The 23362-nt window shown below is 38.6% G+C and overlaps 1 protein-coding gene across 1 annotated transcript in view; it reads right to left on the reverse strand.

Annotated features, from left to right (window-relative positions):
* LOC124778951 (lambda-crystallin) overlaps nucleotides 1-19811 on the reverse strand; it is a 36130-nt gene extending 16319 nt beyond the window's left edge. The window contains exons 1-4 of the mRNA XM_047253677.1: nucleotides 19644-19811; nucleotides 12605-12792; nucleotides 6512-6720; nucleotides 624-781 (exon numbers count right to left, since the gene is read on the reverse strand). Coding sequence (XP_047109633.1) covers nucleotides 624-781; nucleotides 6512-6720; nucleotides 12605-12792; nucleotides 19644-19690 — 602 coding nt within the window. The 5' untranslated portion in view covers nucleotides 19691-19811. The remainder of the gene's footprint in view (nucleotides 1-623; nucleotides 782-6511; nucleotides 6721-12604; nucleotides 12793-19643) is intronic.
* Between the last annotated feature and the right edge of the window lie 3551 nt (nucleotides 19812-23362).

A 23362-nucleotide genomic window follows, 5' to 3' on the forward strand; every position in this document is an offset into this window, starting at 1 on the left:
AATCAACCAACCAACCGTCTAGGGTTCACAGGTTTAATTTAGGCTTTGGGAAAGATAACTGATCCTTAATGTAAACCAAATACCTGAATAATGGCAAGCTACTATTTGTCTACGACTTATTTCCTGTTAATTGTTTCATATTTACCACACACATGCCTTCATAACAAAGTGACATATGAAAACATTTGTCTCAAGGGCTGTCTACTTCTAAAGACATTCCTAGCAGTTACATTCCACAGTTGTGTCACATTACAAAAACAAGGTATCCATCAAAGAATTTAAAATTTTCTTACAAGTACAACTGATGACAAAAGCCTTAGAAGAACAGAAGTAAGAGAGGTTTGTTTTAAGTAATTGGTTTTACAACAACGGTAACAATTTTATATTAGAAGGAAAAGGTAGGAAACAAACTTTAAACATGAAACAAGATGTTTACAGTACGTAGGGTTCTTTAATCCAAATCTTCACGTGTCTTGATAATTGCTCTCTCTCTCTCTCTCTCTCTCTCTCTCTCTCTCTCTCTCTCTCTCTCTCTCTCTCTCTGTGTGTGTGTGTGTGTGTGTGTGTGTGTGTGTGTGTGTGTGTGTGTGTGTGTGTGTGGGCGCGCGCAGGAGGGTACTTACTGGATTCTATTCAGTGCAAAGCCTGGAATTTCCTTTGTAAGGCAAACTGGAGCTTGGCCAATTTCTTCCATGATAGCCCTTGTACGAGGAATAATTGCTGGATCAGTCCAGGGAGCTGGTACTATTTCAACCAAAGGAACATAATATGGGGGGTTCACCTGTAAGAAGAACAAAATTTAAAAAATGAAATACCATATAGCTGTGAGACAGAGAAAAGATTGAGAACAATGTTCAAGGGAAAATTTTTTGAACTGCAAAAATGTTTTATCATCATTAACACTAAGGTATGAAAACAGGCAAGCAGTTGACAACAGAAATCTGGGTTTAACACTAAGGTAAAATATAAATAAAAAATCAGAAATCTTAATACGAGTCCATCATATTTTGTTGAACACTCCATGAATGCAGTTCAGAAACGCTAACCAACAGGAACACTTATGGCATAAATACCACAGTTGAGAAAAGCCCTGGTATTAAAAAAAATAAACAAGTGAGTAAAATGGTTTTTTATGGATTTTTATTGTTTTTTAGGATTTTGCTTGTACTGACAAATAGTTCAATTTAAATTCCTATGTTTAATTTATTCAAGACACTACAACTACTTTACTAGTGCCTCATTCCTTGACCTGTCTGTACTGCATCCATTGGGGGATCTTCTCCATCTATGGACTTGGTTGATCATAATTATGAAATAATTTAAGAGAGAAAGGATCCGAGAAATTAGTGAAGATCTACCAATTTCTGCATGCTTCCAAAAAGTAATAAATTCTACTAAACAAATATCACACTTCTACATCACATTATAGTTTTTTCTGGAAGTGCAAATATTATCTGTGTTTCTTGCACTGCATGAAAAGTTAAAAGAAAACATTAATAAAACACATTCTTGTGACAATTAATAGTTGCCTTCAATAAATATGATGGCTCTTTTTAATCTGTATAAAGCTAACTATGTAATATTTTGTTTGCTAATTGAATTTCCATAATCAAATATACATTCATCTTGAGAAAAAACATAGGAGTTTTAACAACTAGAGATAGGATGTTTATCTTCACAGGTCTTGTGCGTTATTATGTTCTGCAGAAATTATTATATATCAGTCATCTTGGTTCACCAGGTGCCCTGTTGCCTAGTAGGCACAGGATCCGCTATGGGCCATGATAACTTGTTCCGTGCACAATGCCATCGATGCTTATAGGGTGCTAATGGTGTCCTGCAGTATGGCCATCCATGCTGCATTCAGCTGATTTCAAATTTCACTTGTGCTGGTTGGCATCGGGTCACAGAACTGCACCCGTTGTTTCACTATAGCCCACACATTTTCGATTGGTGACATGTCTGGGTCTGGTGATCTAGCGGGCTAGGGCCAAAGGGTGACATCCTGTGACACCAAGAAGGCACGTGTTCATACAGCAACACGTAGTCATGCATTGTGTTGCTGAAAAACGGCGTCTGGGATGTTGTGTAGAAAGGATATGGTTACGGGTCGCAGTATGTCATTCACTTAGGTCACACTGGTCACACACCAACTGCGATTTGTGGTTGTAGCCAATAGCAGCCCACACCATAATGCCACGAGTTGTGCGAATGCAGTCAGTGTGATGCTACTCACACTGTGTATGGTGAACCAAAGTGCAGCCATAATTTTCAAACAAAAAGATCCTGGATTTGTCCGAAAACACTATCCGATGCCACTCCTGTCCCCAGTGACATTGTTCCATACACTACTGCCATCTAGCACGTTTCTGCACATTCGCCAAAGGTACGAGAAGTGGATGACACGAACGTAACAAATGCCGTAATAAAAGGAAAAGAACTGGCACCCCTGATAGTGTACGATGTGTTATACTGTTCTGCTGTTGTGCTAGAGCTGAGGATGCAGATCTGTCTTGCAATTCCATTCGGATGAGATGTCGATCTTCTAGGTGGGCAGTGCGGTCTGACCCATGTTGTCATGTTCTACAGCCTTCTGTGAATCATTCTGTAGACACCCGTTGCACTGCCAAAACACTTCGGCCCACATGAGCAGCAATTTCCTGGATGGATGCACCACATTCTCTCATGCCAATAATGCACCCTCTTTTGAATTCTCTGATTTGACAGTAGCATCCAAGCAAGTCTGCGAGGCATCCTGTATGTCTGCTTAAGTCACATTGATCCATTATGTTTGGTTTATAGTGACAACGAGAGCCGCAGGCACACTTTCCCAGTACTTGACATTCCACTGTGATATCCATGTTGACCCTGAACCCATGGGGCAACATGCTTCAAATGCTACTCATTTCTGCAGAACATACTAATGTATATAGCCTCTGAATATGAATGTCCTATCTCTAGTCATTTCGGAACGCTAGTGTAGTTGGTTTTTATGGTGTCTTTTTCTAAATTACTTTTTGTGTCTTAACAAGATGTCACAATTTTAAAATTTCCATTAACTGCCACCTGTGATAGTCTCTATAAATGGTGGTCATATGCAACAATTTCATAAACAGGGCTGTTGCTATCATCAGGTACAAATAGGGCGGTAAAATTTTAAGGGTGGCCCATGGTAAGGAAAAATTAATTTCAAATCAGCCAGCGAAAAAATTGAGCAAACCATGAGAAGAAATGAAAAAGAGGAAAAGCTAAAACATCAAACTGTTTTCAAAAGCATTCACAACAATTACATAACAAGTCTTTACTAACTTTGACAAAAGTAAACACATTGCCTCTACCTAGCCCAAAACTAAAGCAACTGCTACCGAGTACAAAATGGAAACAAAGATAATCTCAATTCATCTCTGTCGAGCATTGCAGCAAGGTCCATGCGCTGGCTTGCAATCAAGTTGCAACCTGATACCACAACTCCCTCAGTCCTTTTTGTTTTTGTCTCTGCAGATCATTTGTCAAGTATCAGTTCTATTCATTGGTTCTGTTGATGTTTTTAGTTCTACTATTTTCTGTGGATAATTGATCACATATTCACAAACTAGGTTTTGTACTTCTCTTTCAACATATCTAAAACGAGTAAAAGGTAAATGCAGTTCATCATAATCATACATAAAAATGAGTTGGTGTCAGTTAAGTCTGTCTCAGAGACTTGCAGCATGAGAAATGAACTACATTGTCTTTTCTTAAACATATTAGCTGTCATTTCCTTAAATTTTGACATGTGCGCAAATAATTAAAAGAAGAGACTCATGACTTTTTATCAGTTGGACATAATTGCTGAAACTGTTTTAAAGAAACTATGAACTGAGCATAAAAACTGAGGACTGTCCCCAGGAAATTAAGATGTCTGGTCACTTTAGTTTAATGGTTAAAAGTACAACAACAGTTTTGCATTGTTGTGCCGTTGGATGTTGCTGGTGGTGGAAATGGGGATGGATATCGGGGAGACCAATCATAGTAAAAAAAGAAGGGGTGTTATTTTTCAGTTCTGTCCTAGCATGGCAAAACACTTAGCAATGCCTCTGTTTGTAAAGAAACTGTTGCCAACATACTGCACACCTCATCTTACGACAATTTTCATGAACAAGGGACACTATAAGATTTTAAACTAATTAAACATTAATCATGGAACACACTGTAGTTTTTCGTGTGCTATACATTTGTAAAACCCGCTCAGTTTTTAATTTCATGTTCAATAATTCTTATTTTACAACTATGAAATTTATAACTCTGCTTTCTTACTACTAATTAATAAGAAATGTTGCTACCCAGTAAGTTCATTTCACTTTCATACACTCAGAAAATCACTCTCAGAATTTTAAGTATTGTTGTGTGAAACATATGTGGACTGTTGCTTCCTCCTTATTGGTCCAATGCCTGAATACCATAACCATGGGAATACAATATAAAAGTTCGTAAGACCCTGCTAACATTTTTTAAGACTCATCTCTTACAGTCCACTGTCTTCATTGAACTTTCTAGTACTCGCACTTCTGAGTTTTTCTTTAACTCTGTTCCTAGCAAATTTAATAATTTCTTTCCTATTGTACAGCATGTTCTTATAGTTTTCCTTCCAAACCCCTTGGCAACACTAATGTCCTCAACTTACATCCTCACTTCTTGTTTTAAATTTCCCACATTTTGTAACCACATCTCAGATTTCATCACACATAACAGTATCCAAACAATAACCAAAATCTGTTGCACTATTTCTTGCACTGTAACAAGCTATGTACTGTTAGCTTCTCAGACAAAACTTGTGATACAACACAGGAAATAAAAACCATTCTGTCTTTAATATGATATTTAAGAATGATGTAATACGCAGACACACAAAGGCTGTGGGACTGATGTTATGTAGTAGTGTGATTCACAGAAATCTTTATGTATTTCGACTACATTCTCTCCAACAGTTGGTTAAGGAAGTCAACTCTGAACGGAAGTGTCCTCAAATTTTCTGTTTTATACAGAAACTCTGAAGTACCTTCACATGGTAGAGCACTGAACAGCCTTCTCTAAGCAGTGGAGACATTTCCTCAAATCACTAAACGAGTGGCAGTCCACAAGGACAATTGTTCCCCAGAACTGGTTACTATTCTTCTAGCCAACACTGTCACATCCACCGACAGCAACTCTCAGCAGCAATGCATGTTTGAACATGTTCTGATAGGAAAATAAGCACGATACATTTGTAGACTTGGAACATCACTTTGAGGAACAAATTTCTACTTATTTTCTATATACATCTAACCACACAGTCTGAGGCGCCTTGTCACGGTCCGTGTGGCTGCTCCCGTTGGAGGTTCGAGTCCTCCCTGGAGAGAGAGAGAGAGAGAGAGAGAGAGAGAGTGTGAGTGTGAGTGTGAGTGTGAGTGTGAGTGTGTGTGTGTGTTTTGCACGTTTTTTGTCCATAGCATAAGTTTAATTTAAGTTAGATTAAGTAGTGTGTAGGCTTAGGGAACGATGACCTCAGCAGTTTGGTCCCGTAAGACCTTACCACAAATTTCCAATTTCTATATACATCTACAAGACTATTCAGAAATTCACACTCAAATTCTTGGGCAGATGGTTCAGAGAACAACTTTTGGACTACTTCTCAACCATTCCTCTCTCAAATAGCACCTGGGAGAAATGAATATCTAAATCTTTCCATGCGAGAGCTGATTTCTCTTATTTTATTACAAGAGTCATTTCTTCCTATGTAGCTGGGAATCAATAAAATATTTCCACACTCAGTGCAGAAAGTTGGTGATTGAAATTTTGTAAAGAGAGCTCACAGCAACAATAAATACCTTTGTTCTAATGATTGCCACCCCGACTTGCCCCTCTAATCCAAGAGACACTTTCCCCTATTTCACAGTAATACAAAACAAACTGCCCATCTTTGAACTTTTCTGATGTCCTCTGTTAATCTCATCCAGTAAGGATCCCCAGGCAAGCATAGTGTAAACATTTGCTTTATTACATCTGTTGTATGGTTCAAGTGTTCTGCAGTAAAGCACAGTCTCCACATTTTCTATGTGATGCTTCCAATTTAAGTTATTCATAGTTGCAACCACTAAGTACTGAACTGAATTGGCAACCTTTAAATTTATATGATTTATTGTGTAACTGAAATTTCACACGTTTTTTTAGTACTCATCTGGAGGACCTGCCACCTTTTATTGTTTAGGGTAAATTGCCACTTTTTGCACCATGAAGATACACCATCGGCAACATTTTGCAATTTGTTTAGATCTTCCAATGCCTTTACTACATGGTAAACAACAGTGTCATCCATAAAAGGGCTGTTCAGATTGTCACCTAAGTTGTTTTCATAGATTAGGAACAGCAGAGTGCCTGTATCACTTTACATGTCTGCATTAAGATTAGTTACTCTCTCCTTATCTGTGCTTGACCACCTCTTGTATTTCTACCATAAAACTATATAAAAAAATACAAATATTTTTGTACTTACTGGATGTGAGACAATAATTTGACTCCTGTGTTTTAGGTCCTTACTGAACAGTGAAGGCAGGAATGTACTTGTAGAACTTGAGAGGATTGTATTAGAATCCACCACTTTGTCTAACTCCTGATACACCTTACATTTCAAATCCAGTCTTTCTGGTACATTTTCCTGTACCAATTTTGCTCCCTTGACGGCTTCTGACAAGTTTGATGTGCCTACAAAAATAAAAAAAAGCCCAGTAGTATTATACAAAGAAACAGTTAAATACACCAACTAAAATTACTGTACCGGTCCGAAAATAATAAGTCTTTTCTTATAAGGTTTCTTTAATTTTCCTTTACATGGAACTTATATTTCCCTTATATATGTATTAAACAATGGAAAATCCAGGATGAAATGTAACAATATTATGAGAAGGAAAGCTGCTACTCACCATACAGCGGAGACGCTGAGTCACAGATAGGCCCAACAAAAGGACCGTCACAAACAAAGTTTTCGGCCAGTAAGGCCTTTGTCAAACATAGACGACAACATGCACACAGACACGCATGCACGCACATTCAGTCGCGTGTGTGAGTTGCATTTTTTTGTGTGTGTGTGTGTGTGTGTGTGTGTGTGTGTGTGTGTGTGTGTGTGTGCGCGCGCGCGCGCGTATATATCATCCATATATCTAAAAACAAAGATGATGTGATTTACCAAACGAAAGCGCTGGCAGGTCGATAGACACACAAACAAACACAAACATACACACAAAATTCAAGCTTTCGCAACAAACTGTTGCCTCATCAGGAAAGAGGGAAGGAGAGGGAAAGACGAAAGGATGTGGGTTTTAAGGGTGAGGGTAAGGAGTCATTCCAATCCCGGGAGCGGAAAGATTTACCTTAGGGGGAAAAAAGGACAGGTATACACTCGCGCGCACACGCCCACACGCACACACGCACACATCCATCCACACATATACAGACACAAGCAGGTCCGTCTGTATTTCCTGATGAGGCAACAGTTTGTTGCGAAAGCTTGAATTTTGTGTGTATGTTTGTGTGTCTGTCGACCTGCCAGCACTTTCATTTGGTAAGTCACATCATCTTTGTTTTTAGATATATTTTTCCTACGTGGAATGTTTCCCTCTATTATAACCATATATATATATAAAATCATCTATCTTTGACAAAGGCCTTACTGGCCAAAAACTATTTGTGACAGTCTTTTTGTTGTGGCTACCTGCGATTCAGCATCTACATTATTTTCATATTCTTGACACTTCTCTAGCAACCCCCACCTCACCATTTTTCACCTCCTGTCAATCTGATTTTTTTGACATCTGTGCTCCCTATTGTCGGCTTGATTTCGTTTATATTTGGCCAGTTAAACTGACTACCTCTAGTGTTATTCAAGGATGTGTACTGGACCTTGCCTTTTTTTTTTTTTTTGCCTAATTGTTCCTCTGCAACCTTCACTACTCCATCTCTCGCTTGCCCACTTCTACTACATTCCTTTCGCCTGATTCAGTCAATCTAACAAGCTTTGGTTCACTCAAGTTATTTAGAGCCCATCTCCTTAATATTTAATCATAATCAGTAAATTGGGAGCACTATACACATTTGCTGCTGGAAGTGTTTCGTAGTTTAAAATATGGTTTCTAAAGATCTGTCTTGCCATTATATAAGCTATCTGAAACATTCCAGTGTCTCCAGGTATCTTTGATGTATACAACCAGCCTTCTTTCTTGGCTCTTTAACCAAGAGATTGCAATTATTAATCTGTGCCACATGCAAAATTCATCTTCTAATTCGTTCCTCCCTTAGGTCATGTTCTCCTATTATTTTTCCTTCTCTTCCTAGGGAGCACCACACAAGTCACTTTTGCTCATTTCCTATTCTTCTATGCTGTCAAAATTAAACTGCTCCCTCCTGTGTCTCTGAGGCTCTAAAGCATTACCAAAGTGGATGTCTGCACACTGCAGAAAAGAAGCCACAGTTCTTTCTAATAAGTGGTGGTGATGAAGAAGGCCATCAGTGACAGAGCCAGCAGATAGACATTCACTCTCTACATTAGGGAATTTTTTCTCCAAATCATATTGGCAAAAAGAAAGCAAAAAAAAACTCGGAACATTCTTGTTTACTGTAATGCTACATACGAGAAATGTACGTGATAGAGCTCTTCTAATTAACAAACTTACGTGGCAGATCAAATATTAACAATAACAAATGTGATAATTAAGGATACAGGGTACTTATAAATGGTGGGAAAAAAAAAATCCAAATTTTTATGACTTTATTAAATTCTATTGGCTTTTCTGATTACATTGATATATACATTATAGGGTTTCAAATGAACGATGACCTATATATACCAAATTTTAAAGGTACAGTCATGTATGCTGCCACACCCTCGTTTCACAAACTAGTATTATTTCGGAAAGAACTGTGAACTTCCTGTTTCCAGTGATAACACATATGATATATTGTATATGTTGGTAATTGTGCAGGTTCCTAGTGTCTGTAAATGATTATCTTTGCTAGTACTTACTTTTGTTTCACTGAAGCAGTTTGTTCACTTGTTACTGAATGTTTGTAACCAAGTGATATATATATTTGTGGAAGTACATATCCTTTAGTGTGCAATAAATACAAACTATGCCACGCATCAAGAAATTCAATAAAAGGAAATTCCGTGGTAACCAGTTCACAAACAAAGCATGCCACACTGTTGAAAGTAGCCTATGTATCAGTTTTTCTGGGAAGAAACTCTAGGAGATTCAAATTTTTGTGTTAACAATTATGCTGTTTGTAGTGGATTTATTGTTGATGTGGGCATCTTATCTTCTTTGATAAAGGAAGTGGCAAAATGCAAACAATGTGATGGTGTATGGCTTTCTAGAAATAACTGAACAACAAAGTAGCAGGAAGGGTTTAGCATCAAAATTAGTTGTTCTGTGTAGATTCTGCAATAAATCGACCTCGAAAAGGGCTTCAAACATTGTGCATAATTCATATGATGTTAATTTGAAGTTATTATATGCAATGCATGCAAAAAGGAAAGGAAAAAAGGCTGCTCAAATGTTTTGTGGTTTGATCGACCTACCTCCTCCTCCTCCCAGTACGTTCAGCAAGTACATAAAAATACTTTTAGGTGCCTTGACGGTTGTGTCTAAAGCATCTATGAAACATGCAGTAGAAGAAACTGTAAATATTAGTGAAACCAGGGATATTGCTGTTGCACTTGACGGGATATGGCAACGGCATCGACATCGTTCCTTGATTGGTGTTGTAAGTGCTACTTCTCTGGAGAATGGTAAAGTTGTTGATGTTGAGTGCTTATCTAAGTACTGCCACACCTGCCATGGTAACAATGAAGGACATATTGAACATCAGTTTTCTAAGAATTATGATGGTTACAGTGGAGGTATGGAGTGTGATGGAGCTCTAAAAATATTTCAGATGTCGGTGCCTGTTTATAACATTAGATATATAAAGTACCTAGGTGATTGGGGCTCTAAAGCTTTCAATGAAATTAATGAGTTCAATGTTTATGGTCATACCTTAGTAACAAAACTGGAGTGTTGTGGACATGTGCAAAAGAGGATGGGTGCTAGATTGAGGAAGCTACAAAGAGAAATGAAACTTGCTATCTGATGGAAAATCTCTGTCTGATCGAGGCAGATTGACAGAAACTGAAATAGACCTCCTTCAGAGTTATTATGGACTGGACATTAGATGAACCACACTACTGAATGATGTTACAGCAATTAGAAAAGCTGTATGGGCCACCTACTTTCGTAAGTTGTCCACAGATGACCACCCTGTTTACGGACTTTACCCTAAAGGAGCAGATCCTTGGTGTGGTTACCAACAGGCAAATGAAAGTGGTCAAATACACCATCAAAAGCATTCTCTTCCTGAGACTGTTATGGATGAAATAAAACCATTTTTTAGGGACCTGAGTGACCCTGTTTTGCTTAGCAAATGTCTTCTTGGGGGCACTCAGAATACAAATGAAAGTTTCAACCACTGCATGTTGTTGTTGTTGTGGTCTTCAGTCCTGAGACTGGTTTGATGCAGCTCTCCATGCAACTCTATCCTGCGCAAGCTTTTTCATCTCCCAGTACCTACTGCAACCTACATCCTTCTGAATCTGCTTAGTGCATTCATCTCTTGGTCTCCCTCCACGATTTTTACACTCCACGCTGCCCTCTAATACTAAATTGGTGATCCCTTGATGCCTCAGAACATGTCCTACCAACCGATCCCTTCTTCTGGTCAAGTTGTGCCACAAACTTCTCTTCTCCCCAATCCTATTCAATACCTCCTCATTAGTTATGTGATCTACCCATCTAATCTTCAGCATTCTTCTGTAGCACCACATTTCAAAAGCTTCTATTCTCTTCTTGTCCAAACTATTTATCGTCCATGTTTCACTTCCATACATGGCTACACTCCATACAAATACTTTCAGAAATGACTTCCTGACACTTAAATCTATACTCAATGTTAATAAATTTCTCTTCTTCAGAAACGCTTTCCTTGCCATTGCCAGTCTAAATTTTATATCCTCTCTACTTCGACCATCATCAGTTATTTTGCTTTCCAAATAGCAAAACTCCTTTACTACTTTAAGTGTCTCATTTCCCAATCTAATTCCCTCAGCATCACCCGACTTAATTCGACTACATTCCATTATCCTTGTTTTGCTTTTGTTGATGTTCATCTCATATCCTCCTTTCAAGACACTGTCCATTCCATTCAACTGCTCTTCCAAGTCCTTTGCTGTCTCTGACAGAATTACAATGTCATCGGCGAACCTCAAAGTTTTTATTTCTTCTCCATGAATTTTAATACCTACTCCGAATTTTTCTTTTGTTTCCTTTACTGCTTGCTCAATATACAGATTGAACAACATCGGGGAGAGGCTATAACCTTGTCTTACTCCCTTCCCAACCACTGCTTACCTTTCATGTCCCTCGACTCTTATAACTGCCATCTGGTTTCTGCACAAATTGTAAATAGCCTTTCGCTCCCTGTGTTTTACCTCTGCATATGGGAAAGAACACCCAAGAATTTTTATGCAGGACTAAATACATTAAAAGTTGGTGTACTGGGTGCAGTGATATGTTTCAATCATGGTTTGATAGGAAGGTTGGAAGTCCTGAGAAATTTAGGCATAAAATGTGGCTCTAATATGGAAGATCAATTGCTTGCACGTGACAGACAACGGGTGCATGAAGCTGAAAGATTCGCTCTTTGAGTTGCCAAAGAAGCAAGAAGTGCTAAAAGGAATGCCAAGAGGAAGCCTGAAGATGATGAATTGCTGCAGGGTGAAGACTATGCTTCAGGAATGTTCTGAGACACAGTTTAATTGGGCTCATATCTTCATTCCCAATTTCCCACAAGTTGTATTTGAATTTAATGATTGTAGAGGAAAAACAGAGTTTCAGTATAGTCGTAGCAATCATTTTCTAGCACATTATATCCAACCTCTTTAGATTTCTGGAGTCGCAAAGGAAAGTTGTTATAGCAATCCCGCCTTCACGCATTCATTTCCAAGTTGTATTTTTCAGAATCCAGGTACAAATATTTCCTAAAGTTTATAAAGCATTGCTCTATTTTTTCTGTAACTTGCAACAGTCCATACTTTTGTAGTAGACCTAAGCTTTATTGCAGAATCAACTAAATTGTAGAAAAAGTAACATTTTTATTAAGAAAAAATTTATAAAAATTGAAATGTAAGATGTGATATTTTATATGCTTGTAATACACATAATAGGTGGAATTAAATAGGTCTAGTTCCTCAGCCATCATGTCATGCATATCTGGTAAAAATTTGGTCTCCTTCAAATGTATAAAATTGAATTAAATAGTTTGGAAAAAAATTGCATCTATTTCTTTGTAACTTTTTTTAATAACCCTAAGCAGGTTCAGAAATATTAAAAATACTTCTAATTTATTTAGAAAGTGTGCTGCATTACCTGATACCAACACAAAATTTTTAACACATATACATTATAAACAGTGCCTGAAAGAAACAGGTGCTCACTTTTACATAATATTGAGCCGAGAAAGTACCCTGTATCCTTAAAGGGTTTCAAGAAAAGTAACTCACCCTTTATAAGAGACATCTGTTGGTCTGCAGACAGTTTTCCACGTAGAAGTTTTTCCTTTTCCAATGTTTTCAGTTGTTTTTTAATATCGTCCAGGGCTGAGCTGACCTGCTCTGGCAAGATGTCATAAAGATGAACCTCATACCCAGCAGCAGCGAACAGCATTGCCCAGCTACGGCCAATCAAACCACTGAGGGGAAGGAAGAAAAACCACAAGGTGATTAAACTGGCAAATTAACAAAACTGGTTTTGTTTATCAGTCAACATTACATGTCAGGCATTTCATAAGGAGCAACAAATACAGCACTTAAACGTAGTCATAAATTGAGAGTTGGACAAAATATTTTCAACATATAAACTTCACAAACCACCTTATGGTGTGTGCTGGAGAGTATTTTGTGTCACTTCGCGCTTTTCCTGTTCCAGTTCCAACTGGTTCTAGGAGGAAAGATTGCTTGTAAGCCTCTGTGTAGGCTCAAATCTCTCCAATTTTATCTTCATGAGGTACACACAAAAGGAAGCAATACACTGGTTGACTCTTTTAGGAATGTATGCTCTTGGAATTTTAACAGCAGAGTATTCCATAATGCAGAACACCTCTCTTGCAGAGCCTGCTGCTGGAGGCAGCTGAGCATCTCTGTGACTCTTTTGCTCTCATTAATCATCATCATCATCATCATTTAAGACTGATTATGCCTTTCAGTGTTCAGTCTGGAGCATAGTCCCTTTATAAAATTCCTCCATGATCCTCTATTCAGTGCTAACATTGGTGCCTCTTCTGATGTTAAGCCTATTACTTAAAATCATTCTTAACCGAATCCAGGTACCTTCTCCTTGGTCTGCCCCGACTCCTCCTACCATCTACTGCTGAACCCATGAGCCTCTTGGGTAACCTTGCTTCTCCCATGCGTGTAACATGACCCCATCATCTAAGCCTGTTCGCCCTGACTGCTGCATCTATAGAGTTCATTCCCAGTTTTTCTTTGATTTCCTCATTGTGGACACCCTCCTGCCATTGTTCCCATCCACTAGTACCTGCAATCATCATAGCTACTTTCATATCCGTAACCTCAACCTTGTTGATAAGGTAACCTGAATCCACCCAGCTTTCGCTCCCATACAACAAAGTTGGTCGAAAGATTGAACGGCGCACAGATAACTTAGTCTCGGTACTGACTTCCTTCATGCAGAAGAGAGTAGATCGTAGCTGAGCGCTCACTGCATTAGCTTTGCTACACCTCGCTTCCAGTTCTTTCACTATGTTGCCATCCTGTGAGAATATGCATCCTAAGTACTTGAAACCATCCACATGTTCTAGCTTTGTTCCTCCTATTTTGCACTCAATCCATTTATATCTCTTTCCCACTGACATTACTTTCATTTTGGAGACGCTAATCTTCATACCATAGTCCTTACATTTCTGATCTAGCTCTGAAATATTACTTTGCAAACTTTCAATCGAATCTGCCTTCACAACTAAGTCATCGGCATATGCAAGACTACTTATTTTGTGTTCACATATCTTAATCTCACCCACCCCTTGTTTTCAACATATGATCCATAAATAATATGAACAACAGTGGAGATAGGTTGCAGCCTTGTCTTACCCCTGAAACTACTCTGAACCATGAACTCAATTTACCATCAACTCTAACTGCTGCCTGACTATCCATGTAAAGACCTTTAATTGCTTGCAAAAGTTTGCCTCCTACTCCATAATCTCGTAGAACAGACAATAACTTCCTCCTAGGAACCCGGTCATATGCCTTTTCTAGATCTATAAAGCATAGATACAGTTCCCTGTTCCACTCATAGAACTTCTCCATTATTTGCCGTAGGATAAAGATCTGGTCCTGACAACCTCCAAGAGGCCTAAACCCACACTGATTTTCATCCAATTGGTCCTCAACTAATACTTGCACTTTCCTTTCAACAATACCTGAAAAGATTTTACCCACAACGCTGATTAAAGAGATACCTCTGTAGTTGTTACAATCTTTTCTGTTTCCATGTTTAAAGATTGGTGTGATTACTGCTTTTGTCCAGTCTGATGGAACCTGTCCCGACTCCCAGGCCACTTCAATTATCCTGTGTAACCATTTAAGACCCGACATTCCACTGTACTTGATGAGTTCCGACTTAATTTCATCCACCCCAGCTGCTTTATTGCACTGCAATCTATTGACCATTTTCTCCACTTCCTCAAATGTGATCCTATTTCCATCATCATTCCTATCCCATTGTACCTCGAAATCTGAAACTTTACTGATCGTATTGTCACCTATATTGAGCAACTCTTCAAAAGATTCCCTCCATCTGGCCAAGCAAACCACAGGATTCACCAGCAGTTTTCCTGACCTGTCCAAAATACTTGCCATTTCCTTCTTACCTCCCTTTCGAAGACTGCTAATTACACTCCAGAATGGTTTTCCAGCAGCTTGACCCAAAGTCTCCAACCTGTTTCCAAAGTCTTCCCAAGATTTCTTCTTGGATGCTGCAATTATCTGTTTGGCTTTGTTTCTTTCTTCAACATAACTTTCTCTGTCTACCTGAGTTCTATTATGTAGCCATTTTTGATACGCCTTCTTTTTCCTTTTACAGGCTGCCTTGACTGTGTCATTCCACCAAGCTGTTTGCTTCATCCTACCTTTACACACTACTGTTCCAAGACATTCTTTAGCCACTTCTAGTACCGTGTCCCTGTACCTTGTCCATTCCTATTCCAATGACTGTAATTGACTACATTCAACTAACTGGTACCTTTCTGAGATCATTGTTATGTACTTGTGCCTGATTTCCTTATCCTGAAGTTTCTCCACTCTTATCCTCCTACATATGGGCCTGACCTCCTGCACTTTCGGCCTCACAATCCCTATTTCACTGCAGATTAAATAATGATCAGTGTCATCAAAGAATCCCCTGAATACACATGTGTCCCTCACAGCCTTCCTGAATTCCTGATCTGTTATTATATAGTCAATGACAGATCTGGTTCCCCTGCCTTCCCAAGTATACCGGTGAATGTTCTTATGTTTAAAAAAGGAGTTTGTGATTACTAAGCCCATACTGGTACAGAAATCCAAGAGTTGTTTCCCGTTCCTGTTGGCCTCCATATCCTCTCCAAATTTACCCATAATGGTATGCGATACAATTTTTCCCTCTAGCATTCTTTTTGAAGTATATTTTAACATCAGAATAAAAAATAAAGTGTGTATGCTATGTTTTATAATGTCTATTTTTTGTAATCTAGATAACATTTTATTCAAATAATAGCAGGACATATAATCTGCTAACTCAACACACAGGGGGAGTTTCTTGAAGTGGACAAAAATCGTGATGAATTTGTTAAATGAATTGATGATGAGAATTTTCCAAGTGAAGAACAAGGTTCTGCATGCATTACAGGAGAAAAAGAGGGTTCAGATAATGATACTGAAAATACTTGCTTATTTTGATAACAGAATTTTCACTTTTTCATAATGTTCCTCCCTCCAATTTTCCAGAATGAATATCTTTTTTAGATAGTTCAGGAAGAGTCATTACTATCTTTCTTGTAGTACTATATATTGAGGAAACAAGAGTTAAATTTCTGGCTACTTATTTGAAAACAAAGATATAATTTTAAAAAAGATAGAAACAGTAACGTTTTTCAGTTTCTCCAATGCCTGCATTTTTTAATGTTATTTTTTGGTTACATGACCTACATAACTTCAAAGGGTGAGATTTTGAGAAGTTACAAAAAATTTTTGAACTATATTTATTCAATGGAAAAACTGGTAGAAGCCAGCCTCGGGGAAGATCAGTTTGGATTCCCTAGAAATGTTGAACACACAAGGTAATACTAACCCTATAACTTATCTCTGAAGACAGGTTAAGGAAAGGCAAATCTACATTACTAAACTTAGAAAAAGCTTTTGACAATGTTGACTGGAACACACTCTTTCAAATTCTGAAGGTGGCATGTGTAAAATACAGGGAGCAAAAGGCTATTTACAATTTCTACAGAAACCAGATGGCAGTTATAAGAGTCAAGGAGCATTAAAGGGAAGCAATGGTTGGGAAGGGAGTGAGACAGAGTTGTAGCCTATCCCCAATGTTATTCAATCTGCATATTAAGCAAGCAGTAATGTAAACAAAAGAAAACTTGAAGTAGGAATTAAAATCCATGGAGAATAAATAAAACCTTTGACGTTTGCCGAGGATACTGCAATTCTGTTAGAGACAGCAAAGGACTTGTATGAACAGTTGAATGGAATGAACAATGTCTTGAAAGGAGGATGTAAGATGAACATCAACAAAAGCTAACTAAGGATAATGGAATGTAGTTGAATTAAATCAGGGGATGCTGAGGGTTTAGATTAGGAAATGAGACACTTAAAGTAGTAAATGATTTTTGCTATTTGGGGAGTAAAATAACTGATGACGACGGTAGAAGTAGAGAGGATATAAAATGTACAGTGGCTATGGCAAAAACAGCATTTCTGAAGAAGAAAAATATGTTAACGTCGAGTATAGATTTAAGTGTCAGAAACTCTTGTATGGAGTGTAGCCATGTATGGAAGTGAAACATGGATGATAAACAGTGTAGACAAGGATAGAATAGAAGCTTCTGAAATGTGGTGCTACAGAAGAATGCTGAATATTAGATGGGGCATAACTAATGAGGAAGTACTGAACAGAATTGGGGAGAAGAGGAATTTGTGGCACAACTTGACTAGAAGAAGGTATCAGTTGGTAGGACATGTTTTGAGGCATCAAGGCATCATGAATTTAGTTTTGGAGGGAAGCACAGAGGGTAAAAATCGTAGAGGGAGACCAAGAGATGAATAAATTAAGCAGGTTCAGAAGGATGCAAGTTGCACTAGTTACTGGGAGGTGGAGAGGCTTTCACAGGATAGAGTAGCATGGAGAGCTGCATCAAACCAGTCTCTGGACTTAAGACCACAACAACAACAACATATAGGGCCTATTCAATAGATTATTTGTTATAACAATTGTTGTTGCTGGGGTGCAATCCACTCCAGTGTATCAAGCACATCACTCCGCAGAACTGTGTCAAATAAGGGTTACGTAAATGGAGGGTAAAAGAAGAGTCAAAGAATTTCACTAGTACACTACAAACGTAAGAGCAACATCAACCATTTATTAAAGTGCAGGTCCATGAAACAGATATTGTTATTCAAGTTTTGTTATACACACAACAACAAAGAGTGTAATAATTCCAGTTCCAAAGAAATCAGATGCTGAAAGATGTGAATATTATTGTACTATCATATATAAAAACAAAGATGAGGTGACTTACCGAACAAAAGCGCTGGCAGGTCGATAGACACACAAACAAACACAAACAAACACAAACATACACACAAAATTTAAGCTTTCGCAACAAACTGTTGCCTCATCAGGAAAGAGGGAAGGAGAGGGGAAGACGAAAGGAAGTGGGTTTTAAAGGAGAGGGTAAGGAGTCATTCCAATCCCGGGAGCGGAAAGACTTACCTTAGGGGGAAAAAAGGACAGGTATACACTCGCACACACGCACATATCCATCCACACATACAGACACAAGCCTTGTCTGTAGTCTATCCCTGATGTTATTCAATTTGTACATTGAACAAGCTGTGAAAGAAACAAAAACAGAAATTTGGAATGTGAATTAAAGTTCAGGAAGTAGAACTGAGAAGTTTGCTGATGACATTCTAATTCGGTCGGAGACAAAAAAAGGACTTGGAAAAGCAACTGAACAGAATGGGCAGTGTCTTGAGAGAAGAATGTAAGATGAATATCAACATAAGCAAAACGAGGGAAATGGAGTATAGTTGAACTAAATCAGGTGACACTGACAATGTGATGTGGAAACAAGATACTAACAGCAGTAGATGAGCTTTGCTACTGCAGTAGCAAATAGGCCTACTGATGGTTGAAGTAGAGAGACTATAAAATGCAAGCCTTTTTCTGAAGGTACTTGTCTGGAATGTAGACTTGTATGGAGGGGACATGTAGATGATAAGCAGTTCAGAAAAGTAAGTAGAAGCTCTTCACACACACCTCCCCCCCCCCCCCCCCCAAATTAGCACACAGAAAAAAAAAAAAAAAAAATAGTGTAGTCTGGTGCATTTCTTTCAGGAAAAGTTTCAAAAGTCAGAATTATGCAGGTTTTCACCGGGTTGGAACTGGAACTTTTGGCTATCTTACAAGTCGCCATTTGTCTCCAAAAATATTGAAAATGCTCCATAAACCCTCCACTTTCTGCCTACAAACTAGGCCTATCGTATGGGTGCCTTTGAAATGTGGTGCTACAATGCAATGCTGCAGATTTGATGATGGACTGCGTAACTAATGAGAAGGCACTGTACCACACTTGGAAGAAAAATTTCAACTTGACTAAAAGAAGACCTTACTTGATAGCATGTATTCTCAAGCATAAAGGAACTTTCAGTTTCGTATCATAGGAAAGTGGGAGGAGTGTGAGGGGGGATTTTAAAACAACAATATGATTTGCAACTAACTCAAGTGTTTCCTTTTGCTACACAAGTATCATTTGTTCCACATAGCATAAACACACAGTAAATGCAAATGGGCAATGGCACAGTACGAAATATGGGAAAATTACTGACGATATTTCAGTGACAGTGTTGAGAAATTTTGAGGAAATAAGAAACGTCTGATAGCAGGGCTTTGTGCACACAATGACAACTGCCCAGAAACAGTAAACACTATCAAATCTTAAACAGATACGCTTAATTTCATTTACAGCTATATACATAAAATAAAAAAAACTGAAATGTAAATTACTTTGAAAGATGTAAATTAAGAAATGCCGATGTCCATGGGGTTATGTTAATATATACATTCAATTTTCTTTGGTGGGAACTTCGGTGAGGTTAAAACTCAGAGCTGAAAGTAATTTTTAACACACTGTGTGTGACTACACGTTATGCCACAGTGCGGACTTGACACTTCTTAGATATTAGAATTGTGTTTTCTGCAACGTCTTTGAAGGCGTTGATAATGTATAATTCTACGTACAAATATTGTACCTACCTTCCCACGATCCCAATTTTCTCATTCTTGACTTTTGGTGATGCCATTTCGTTTGACAGACCTACTCACGCACTCCAGAAGTTCTGCGACACAGTGAGCTCTCGCTGGATTGTGCCTGACCTTTATCTGCAGAGCCGCCCCTCCCCATCTCCGTAGCGAGCAGACGACAAAATAACAGGCGACTGCCTTGAATCGGCATCTCGTACGATGCGTTCGAATCTTCCATAGCGTCACATCTTGTGTCACTATCGCCTCTCTAATTCTATGTCTGTACGATACACGTATAGTCTTCGCCTAGGTATAGGCTGACATTACACCTCAGCGTGTTACAGTGCTTGAATTTAATTACTGTAGAGGAAAAACAGAGTTTCAGAATAGTCGTAGCAATCATTTTCTAGCACATTATACCTAACCTCTTTAGATTTTTGGAGTCGCAAAGGAAAGTTGTTATAGCAATCCCGCCTTCACGCATTCATTTCTTTTTCCTACACCCATTGCGCCATCTTCAGCGGGTAGTTGCTTTATTGCGTGTAAACTTTGCGGAAAGGTGATAGTTTCTGAAAATATCTATGAAAGCACTTCCAAAAAACAGGACAATATTTGTAGTTAGCATGTATTACTGTTATTAGTTACAAAAACTACAAATTTAAATTGGTTGCATGTGTAAGCACCTAAAACCTGGTGTCACTCGAGTGACAACCATTTGCCCTGTCCGTAAACACTAAATGTTACGATATCGAAGTTTTTCCGCGGCGGCTTCTTCGTGAAAAACCTTAAAACCTTCTGAAAAAAATGGTAGTAATCTTCGAAAGCTCGAGTTTCAACTTCGATTTGACGAGGCCTGAAAAGTGAGATTTTATATAATGTTTAAATATTGTTTTAACTTGGCTACGTTCTTAATCTTTCCAGATCATCGATTAACACCAAAACACTCAACGTAATAATGTTTTCTCCAGCAATACATTTACATGAGGCTTCCAAAATTGGGTTTCGTACATAGATTTTCCAATACCTCTTCTGGATGCCATGTAAACACTTCAATATCGATTTTGAAAAACGCAGTTCTGGCCCCTGGATGTTTTCTTCCACAATCGATTTTCACTCCCTTTTAGACGCACAGCCATTTTCGAAACGCGCTTATGTTCACAGGTTAAAGGAGTAACATTCTGTGCAGTGCCGTAAAGGAGAAGTAGAAATATTAGAGCGAACATGAAATCGGCTACCTCCAATATTTATTTGAGTAAAAATGCCATTGTACTGATTTATGGTCCATTAACACTTGACTGAAAATAACAGCCCGGGAAGGTTTGCCAAACATTCAGCATAGCATTCAAATAGCGGTTTTCACACAAGCTGTAAGCGGAACTGATCACAGCACAACACGACGTCAGGGTCAAGGTGTCTCAGGAAGAAAACTTTGACTTGACGTCGTTAGGGGAACGGTCGTCTTCTGCTAACGAAAAACGTCATCTATTTTTTTTGCCACATTCACTCATGGTCGGAGCGTCTATTTAGTCTTTATTTTACTATTTTGCTTTGTTTTCGTGAAACATTGCATATGTTCCATGACGACATGGATATTTTTTACATTGAGTGTTCTTCCACAAGAGGGGCCAGATATCTGAAGGCGCAATATGATTTTACAGTAACTGAATGGGTCTGATGCCTACATCCTGTACAAAAATAATGTAAATTGCTGAGGCTATTTTTATTGAAAAAGCGTTTTTAAGCGAAAAAGTCAACTCTGTTGGTGGAGAAAAATACATTTTATGCATAAAATAGAAACAAAAATTTTGTAGAGTTCCTGGAAGTACACTAATAATTAATCGAGTCGAGAAAACCTGAGTGATCTCATTGTTTCAGGTGTCTGCATGTATTGATTTTCGCTATCAAGTAAATACCAACGTTTTCAAATGTTGCTTCACTTCTCAGCAGCTATAAAACTAATCAAGAATATCCCTTATGAAGTTTTCTTTGACTATTAACTAACTTTATCTTTGCTAGTACTTAAGTCTGATTTTGTACGGTGACTTCTAGTGTCACAATTGTTATCTTTATAGCGAACCAAGATTTACAACAACTTCTTGAGACTACCAAAATTTGCAGTCCCACTTCCTTTTCAGTAAGGTTTTACCGAATTTTCAGCTACAAATGATGTGATTCACATTTTCCAAATATTTGCCTTAGACAGTGGTGCATTCGCTAAAACTTCCTATCTTCCTAAATTTGAGTGCAACATAATAGTAGTTGTGCATATTTCTGTGAATCAATCTTGAGGTAAGATTTCGCTTTATATGAGTTACCAAAAAGGCCATGTATTTCAGATAATAGGCAGCAGTTCAAGTATGTAATTTTTCATGGAACTTATTTATTCAGTAAATGGAAAATTGTAGTGTATCAATAATAGGTCCACTCCTTCATACACTGATCAGCCAGAACATTATGACCACGGACCTACTATCGATATAAACTCGTCCAAGCGATAGCAGTGTCACCTGGCGAGGAATGACTGCTAGTCTGACATATGCACGGTACATGTAGTATTAGTGAGCGTGCTGTCTGTTGTAGGATGGGAAAAGTGTGCAAACTGGACTGAGTGGAGATTGTGAAGGCCCTGAGGCTCAGCACATGCATTTTCGAAACTGCATAAATTGTCAGGCGTTGGAGTGATGCTGTGGTGAGTGTCTTCAACATGTGGCGAAACCATGTCCAGACACTGCGGGGCTCAGCAGCCACCTCTCATTACAGATGTCATAGGTTGGGCAGACTGGCAAAACAGGACAGATGGCTAACTGTGACAGAACAAGTGTATCTGAATACACAGTGTGCGGTACACGCCTAATGATGGGCTTCTGCAGGTGACAACCCATGCACCTGCTAATGTTAACACCAGGACATCCGCAACTGCATATTCCAGTTTACATGAGTTACCAAAAAGGCCATATATTTGAGATAGTAGCCTACAGATCATTTATGTAATTTTTCATGGGACTTAGTTATTGTACAAACGGAAAATGGGCACCTGACTGGCCGCATTGGATGTTGGCGCAGTGGCAGAGCATTGCATGGTCTAATGAATCCCAATACCTTCTTCATCATGCCTGTGGGAGGGTGTGAATATGTTGTCTTCCAGGAGACCTGTACTGCAGGATGGAGACAAGCTGGTGGCGGCTCCATTATGCCCTGTGGAACATTGACGTGGGCATCCACTTGTCCAGTGGAGCTCATGATGTTCAAGAAGTATCATATAATTGTTGTAGACCATATACACCCCTTGATGATGGTAATGTTTCTCGAAGGCAGTGGCATTTTTCAACAAGATAATGCGCCATGTCACAAGGCTAGGAGTGTAATGGAGTAATTAGAGGAACATAGTGGTGGGTTCCAATCAATGTGCTGGCCCTCCAACTCACCAGATCTGAACCAAATCAAATACATCTGGGATGTGATTCAATGTGGCATCAGATCTCATCGCTCCCTCCCCAGAATTTATGGGAATTAGGTGACATGTAGGCAGCTGTGGTGCCAACTCCCTCCAGCAACCTACCAAGGACTCATTGCCTCCATGCCATGACGCATTGCCACTGTTATCCATGCCAAAGTTGGACATACTGCTTATTAGGTAGATGGTCATAATGATCTGGCTGATCAGTGTAAATACAATCAGATAATCGCAAAAGCCAAATATTCATTGTCTTATAGACGTGGCATATTTAGAA

This window comes from Schistocerca piceifrons, chromosome 1 (genome assembly GCF_021461385.2).
Source record: "Schistocerca piceifrons isolate TAMUIC-IGC-003096 chromosome 1, iqSchPice1.1, whole genome shotgun sequence".
Lineage (NCBI taxonomy): Eukaryota > Metazoa > Arthropoda > Insecta > Orthoptera > Acrididae > Schistocerca > Schistocerca piceifrons.